This window comes from Pelophylax lessonae, assembly GCF_965119305.1.
Source record: "Pelophylax lessonae genome assembly, chromosome: 13".
Taxonomy (NCBI): Eukaryota; Metazoa; Chordata; class Amphibia; order Anura; family Ranidae; genus Pelophylax; species Pelophylax lessonae.
The window spans coordinates 3,829,943-3,837,218 of NC_138780.1; the positions used below are offsets into that span (position 1 = coordinate 3,829,943).

Consider the following 7,276-nt stretch of genomic DNA (forward strand, 5'->3'; position numbering starts at 1 on the left):
GAGGGCGATGTTGTAGCTTTGCACCAATGTAAGGCTTTATATAAAGAAGAACAGTAGAGGGAGCGATGTTGTAGCTTTGTACCAATGTAAGGCTTTACATAAAGAAGAACAGCAGAGGGCGATGTTGTAGCTTTGTACCAATGTAAGGCTTTATATAAAGTAGAACAGTAGAAGGCGATGTTGTAGCTTTGTACCAATGTAAGTCTTTATTTAAAGTAAAACAGCAGAGGACGATGTCATAGCTTTGTACCAATCTAAGACTTTATATAAAGAAGAACAGTAGAGGGCGATGTTGTAGCTTTGTACCAATGTAAGGCTTTACATGAAGAAGAACAGTAGAGGGCGATGTTGTAGCTTTGTACCAATGTAAGGATTTATATAAAGTAGAACAGTAGAGGGCGATGTCGTTGCTTTGTACCAATGTAAGGATTTATATAAAGTAGAACAGTAGAGGGCAATGTTGTAGATTCATACCAATGTAGAGGTTCTATATGAAACCAGACAGCAGGGGGCGTTGTTGCAGCAAATAATGATTGTGAGGCTATGTATGAAACCAGACAGCAGGGGGTGCTGTTGCAGCAAATAATGATTATGAGGTCATAAATTAAACCAAATCGCAGAGGGCGCTGTTGCGTCAATTAATGATTGTGAGGTTATATATAAAACCAGACAGCAGGGGGCGATGTTGCAGCAAATAATGATTGTGAGGTTATATCTAAAACCAGAGAGCAGGTGGCGCTGTTGCAGCAATTAATGATTGTGAGGTTATTTATGAAACAAGACAGCAGGGGGCGCTGTTGACACTTTGTACCATTGAAAAGCTATATATAAAGTAGAAGCACAGAGGGCGCTGTTGTAGCCATGACATTTTGTAAGCTTATGACAGTCTAATAACCTATTTCCACCATTATATAAAGTCACGTAAGTCAACCAATAACATTTTTTGTAGGAAGCAGACAAAACGTAACGAGCTAAACAATCTTTTTTAGCTCAAAAATTGCAAATGAGACGGACGTCATATCCAAATCTTTTTACTTTTATAGAAAGATTACACAATCACTGAATTCAGTAAATGTTGCCCCTCCCCCTGCGCTCATGGTGCTAATCCTTCAAGACGTCCCTTATGGCTATGGCCACATAAGAGGAGAAAGACATGAATTCCTCAAAGGTCACCTTCTTGTCATCATTGGCGTCCATTTTACTGATGGTTTCCTTCAAGATCTCATCCTTCTTGGCGGTTCCCTGTAAGATGGAAAGAGGACAACTTTTCATTTTCAGTTTATTATTTTTTAGGTGAGATTTCCTGCAGTAGTTTGTGTTTCTGCCCCTCCCACAATGGGGAGATTTCCTGCAGTAGTTTGTGTCTCTGCCCCTCCCACAATGGGGAGATTTCCCTGCAGTAGTTTGTGTCTCTGCCCCTCCCACAATAGGGAGATTTCCCCCTAGTAGTTTCTGTCTCTGCCCCTCCCACAAGGGGGAGATTTCCCTGCAGTAGTTTGTGTCTCTGCCCCTCCCACAATAGGGAGATTTCCCCCTAGTAGTTTCTGTCTCTGCCCCTCCCACAAGGGGGAGATTTCCCTGCAGTAGTTTGTGTCTCTGCCCCTCCCACAATGGGGAGATTTCCCTTCAGTAGTTTGTGTCTCTGCCCCTCCCACAATGATGAGATTTCCCTGCAGTAGTTTGTGTCTCTGCCCCTCCCACAATAATGAGATTTCCTGCAGTAGTTTTGTGTCTCTGCCCCTCCCACAATAGGGAGATTTCCCCCTAGTAGTTTGTGTCTCTGTCCCTCCCACAAGGGGGAGATTTCCCTGCAGTAGTTTTGTGTCTCTGCCCCTCCCACAATAGGGAGATTTCCCCCTAGTAGTTTGTGTCTCTGCCCCTCCCACAAGGGGGAGATTTCCCTGCAGTAGTTTGTGTCTCTGCCCCTCCCACAATGGGGAGATTTCCCTGCAGTAGTTTTGTGTCTCTGCCCCTCACACAATAGGGAGATTTCCCCCTAGTAGTTTGTGTCTCTGCCCCTCCCACAAGGGGGAGATTTCCCTGCAGTAGTTTGTGTCTCTGCCCCTCCCACAATGGGGAGATTTCCTGCAGTAGTTTGTGTCTCTGCCCCTCCCACAATGGGGAGATTTCCTGCAGTAGTTTGTGTCTCTGCCCCTCCCACAATGGTGAGATTTCCCCCCAGTAGTTTGTGTCTCTGCCCCTCCCACAATAGGGAGATTTCCCCTTAGTAGTTTGTGTCTTTGCCCCTCCCACAAAAGGGAGATTTCCCTGCAGTAGTTTGTGTCTCTGCCCCTCCCACAATGGGGGGATCCCCCCCCCCCCACAATAGTTTGTGTCTCTGCCCCTCCCACAATGGGGATACTTTGCTCTGTGACACTCCCTCAGCTTTCAGTTAATGTCTATTCTCCATTTTGGAGTCAGGAATCAGAAATCTAACGATGGGATTAGCTGCCTTCTGGTGTGTCCCCACCAATAGATTTATCCCGGGGTCACTTACACAGATTGTGGGGAATTCTACTGTGGCCAACTCGTACAGCTGGTCGGTGTTCAATGTGTTCCCGTCTCCGCCACTTTTCTGGGCGTATTGCTCGAATTTCAGGATCATCATGGCCATGATTTCTTCCACGGTCAGGCTACTATCCTGTAGGGAGAACACAGATTATAAATCAACTGATCCCACCGAGATCCACCAAAACCACCCACCCTGTGTGAGGCCTGAAGTCGGGGAGATCTCATTACAACCAAACCAGCCTGGGAGAGGACTGAGGGACAGAATATTATAAGGAGAAAATATTTCCCTGGTAATCTCCCTGCACTAATTTCCGCCTTCCGGAAATCTCTCCTGGCAATCTTTCTCCTGGTAATCCCTCCAGGTAATCTCTCTCCCTTCTGGTAGTCTTTCTCCTGATAGATTATCAGAAGAAAGATTATCGGGAGAACGACTACCAGAAGGGAGAGATTACCTGGAGAGATTACCAGGAGAAAGATTGCCAGGAGAGATTACCGGAAGGGAGAGATTACCTGGAGAGATTACCAGGAGAGATTACCGGAAGGGAGAGATTACTGCAGGGAGATTACCAGGGAGAGATTATCAGGAAAAAGATTACCGGAAGAGAGACTAGAAGGAAGAGATTACCTAGGAGGATTGCCAAGAGAGACTACTGGAAAGGAGAGATTACTGCAGAGAGATTATCAATAGAAAGATTGCTGGGAGAGAGATTACCAAGAGAGAGACTACTAGAAGGGATTACTGTAGAGTGATTACATGGGAGAGATTTTTAGAAGAAAGATTACCATAAAAGAGACTACCAGAGAGAGATTACTTGTGAGAGTTTCCTGGCAGAAAGATTACTGGGAGATAGAGATTACCAGGAGATAGAGATTACTGGGAGATAGAGATTACTGGTGATTGTTTACTGACCTCTAAGATTACCAGGAGATAGAGATTACCGGGAGATAGAGATTACTAGGAGATAGAGATTACTGGAAGATGGAGATTACCAGGAGATAGAGATTACATGTGAGAGTTTCCTGGCAGAAAGATTACCGGGAGATAGAGATTACCGGGAGCTAGAGATTACCGGGAGATAGAGATTACTGGGAGATAGAGATTACTGGGAGATAGAGATTACTAGGAGATAGAGATTACTGGAAGATGGAGATTACCAGGAGATAGAGATTACCGGGAGATAGAGATTACATGTGAGAGTTTACTGGCAGAGAGATTACCGGAAGATAGAGATTACCGGAAGATAGAGATTACCAGAAGATAGAGGTTACTGGGAGATAGAGATTACTGGTGAGAGTTTACTGACAGAAAGATTACCGGGAGATGGAGATTACCGGGAGATAGAGATTACTGGGAAATAGAGATTACTGGGAGATAGAGATTACCGGGAGATAGAGGTTACCGGGAGATAGAGATTACTGGGAAATAGAGATTACTGGGAGATAGAGATTACCGGGAGATGGAGATTACCGGGAGATAGAGATTACTGGGAAATAGAGATTACTGGGAGATAGAGATTACCGGGAGATAGAGATTACTGGTGAGAGTTTACTAGCAGAAAGATTACCGGGAGATAGAGATTACCGGAAGATAGAGATTACTGGGAGATAGAGATTACTGGGAGATAGAGATTACTGGTGAGAGTTTACTGACAGAAAGATTACCGGGAGATAGAGATTACCGGGAGATGGAGATTACCGGGAGATAGAGATTACTGGGAGATAGAGATTACCGGGAGATAGAGATTACTGGTGATTGTTTACTGACAGAAAGATTACCGGGAGATAGAGATTACTGGGAGATAGAGATTACCGGGAGATAGAGATTACTGGTGATTGTTTACTGACAGAAAGATTACCGGGAGATAGAGATTACTGGGAGACAGAGATGACTGGGAGATAGAGATTACTGGAAGATAGAGATTACTGGAAGATAGAGATTACTGGGAGATAGAGATTACCAGGAGATAGAGATTACTGGGAGATAGAGATTACCGGGAGATAGAGATTACTGGGAGATAGAGATTACCGGGAGATAGAGATTACTGGGAGATAGAGATTACCGGGAGATAGAGATTACTGGGAGATAGAGATTACTGGGAGATAGAGATTACCGGGAGATAGAGATTACTGGGAGATAGAGATTACCGGGAGATAGAGATTACTGGGAGATAGAGATTACTGGAAGATAGAGATTACTGGGAGATAGAGATTACTGGGAGACAGAGATTACTGGGAGATAGAGATTACTGGTGATTGTTTACTGACAGAAAGATTACCGGGAGATAGAGATTACCGGGAGATAGAGATTACTGGGAGATAGAGATTACTGGGAGATAGAGATTACTGGGAGATAGAGATTACTGGAAGATAGAGATTACTGGGAGACAGAGATTACTGGGAGATAGAGGTTACTCCTAATTATTTTTGTTACTGTTTACAATTATTTTATTATGATAATCATAATAATAATTGAAAATTCTAATAATAATAACTGTAAATAATAATAATTTTTTAAAAAAGGACATCCGAATCATCATAGAAATCCCCCCCACAAATGAGAGTTCATATTGCTCCCCGGTTCCACTTTCAGCCAGGCACCTCGTAAATCAATTTTAATTTTGGCCCTCTGAGCAGAATAAATTACAAATACAATGCAGCTTCCTCAGCTCTACTGGGCCCTGACACAAAACCTGGGAAGGTACCAGGCACAAAGTCTGGGGGGACGGGTGACAGTTACAAAGTCTGGAGGGGTCTCTAAGTAGTTGAATCACTGTATTATTATTATTATTATTATTATTATTTTTATTATTATATTAATATTACAATTAATATGTTATATTTTTTTTTCAGTGTAATATTATTTTTGGTATTCTATATATAATTTTATCCTTTTTTTTTCCTGTAATATTATTATTATTATTATTATTATGATGATAATAATATTACAATTATTATGTTATATTTTGTATTAGTGTAAAATTATTTTTAGTATTCTATATATAATTTTATCCTTTTTTTTCTGTATTATTATTATTATTATTATTATTATTATTATTATTATATTAATATTACAATTATGTTATATTTTGTATTAGTGTAATATTATTTTTAGTATTCTATGTATAATTTTATCCTTTTTTTTCTGTATTATTATTATTATTATTATTATTATATTAATATTACAATTATTATGTAATATTTTGTTTTAGTGTAATATTATTTTTAGTATTCTATATATAATGTTATCCTTTTTTTTCTGTAATATTATTATCATTATATTAATATTACAATTATTATGTTATATTTTGTTTTAGTGTAATATTATTTTTAGTATTCTATATATAATGTTATCCTTTTTTTTCTGTAATATTATTATCATTATATTAATATTACAATTATTATGTTATATTTTGTTTTAGTGTAATATTATTTTTAGTATTCTATATATAATGTTATCCTTTTTTTCCTTTAATATTATTATTATGATAATAATATTACAATTATTATGTTCTATTTTGTTTTAGTGTAATATTATTTTTAGTATTATATATATAATTTTATCCTTTTTTTTTTCAGTATTATTATAATTATTATTATTATATTAATATTACAATTATTATGTTATATTTTGTTTTAGTGTAATATTATTTTTAGTATTCTATGTATAATGTTATCCTTTTTTTCTGTAATATTATTATTATTAGTATTATTATTATTATAATAATTACTACTATCATTTTTTCTAAGATGTTTATTATTATTATTATTATTTTTTATGATATGATTAATAATATTTATTATTATTATTATTATTATTAATATTATTTATTATTATTAATATTATTTTTTATATATTCGCTTTACTAGCTGCGTACAGGAAAATGGCGTCCTCTGGATGTAATAATTGCGGCGTTATGTAAATATAATGTAAACTATGTGTACTTGTTAACGTGTGACACACCCAGGAGGCAAAGTAGGCGCCCCGGGGCAGAAATGGAGGACAGGTGTTGGCAAAATGTGTAAGCTGAGAGGTGGGGGACATTTGTCGCATTCGCCGTTACTGACTGGGGTGTCACACGTAGCGTTACCCATCATTCTGTTTTATCAATCGGCCGTCAAGTTAATGTGGAGGGGTAATCGATCGCATGGATTGGAAATATCTGTCCGATGGCCATTGCCCCTTTTGGTGCAATCAGCGCCCGGAACAGGCACACATGGGTGACCCAAGCATGCATGGTTATGTCATAGCCTAACAATAGACAAAGCCTCTCTGATTAGATTGTTTCTGTTTATCCAGAAGAAGTCTTTGGTTTGTGGCCGGGGGGGGGGGGGTGAGATTGAATCCACACCCAGTCCTCAGGGGGTGTCTGAGACAACTGATCCCCATTTTGACCCTGACCTATCAAGATCAGAACCTGAACCATCCTATGACCCCACAAAAGGGAACCCATAGGAGAGGAGAGGAGAGCCCCGTGCCAAGCTGGCCGTTAGCCTTGGCACTGCTACCAACTCCACACTGAGCAGACAAAGAGCAGGGAGTCTCACTTACCATGTTTTCAATGTTGTCAGATTCTGGAAGATGGAGAGGAGAGTTCAGCCGGTGTGGTACCTGTTACAATTTGATGCCCAATATATACCCAGATAGGACAGCGCCACACCCAGGGGGAGCCACCTGAACGGAGAGGGATGAGCCCAGGATTGGGTCCCTGTCCTTTTCTCCTCTCCTCATTGGTTCTCCTCTCTTTACAAACTCTCTGAAATGATG

General features: G+C 39.7%; 1 protein-coding gene across 1 annotated transcript; it reads right to left on the minus strand.

Annotated features, from left to right (window-relative positions):
- Nucleotides 1-1,015: 1,015 nt before the first annotated feature.
- LOC309569319 (protein S100-A4-like) lies at nucleotides 1,016-2,668 on the minus strand. The gene is made up of 2 exons (XM_082275112.1): nucleotides 2,498-2,668; nucleotides 1,016-1,242 (listed from the first exon to the last, which is right to left on the minus strand). The coding sequence occupies exons 1-2, from the start codon at nucleotides 2,612-2,614 to the stop codon at nucleotides 1,102-1,104; spliced, it is 258 nt and encodes an 85-aa protein (XP_082131238.1). The 5' UTR covers nucleotides 2,615-2,668; the 3' UTR covers nucleotides 1,016-1,101.
- Nucleotides 2,669-7,276: the final 4,608 nt, after the last annotated feature.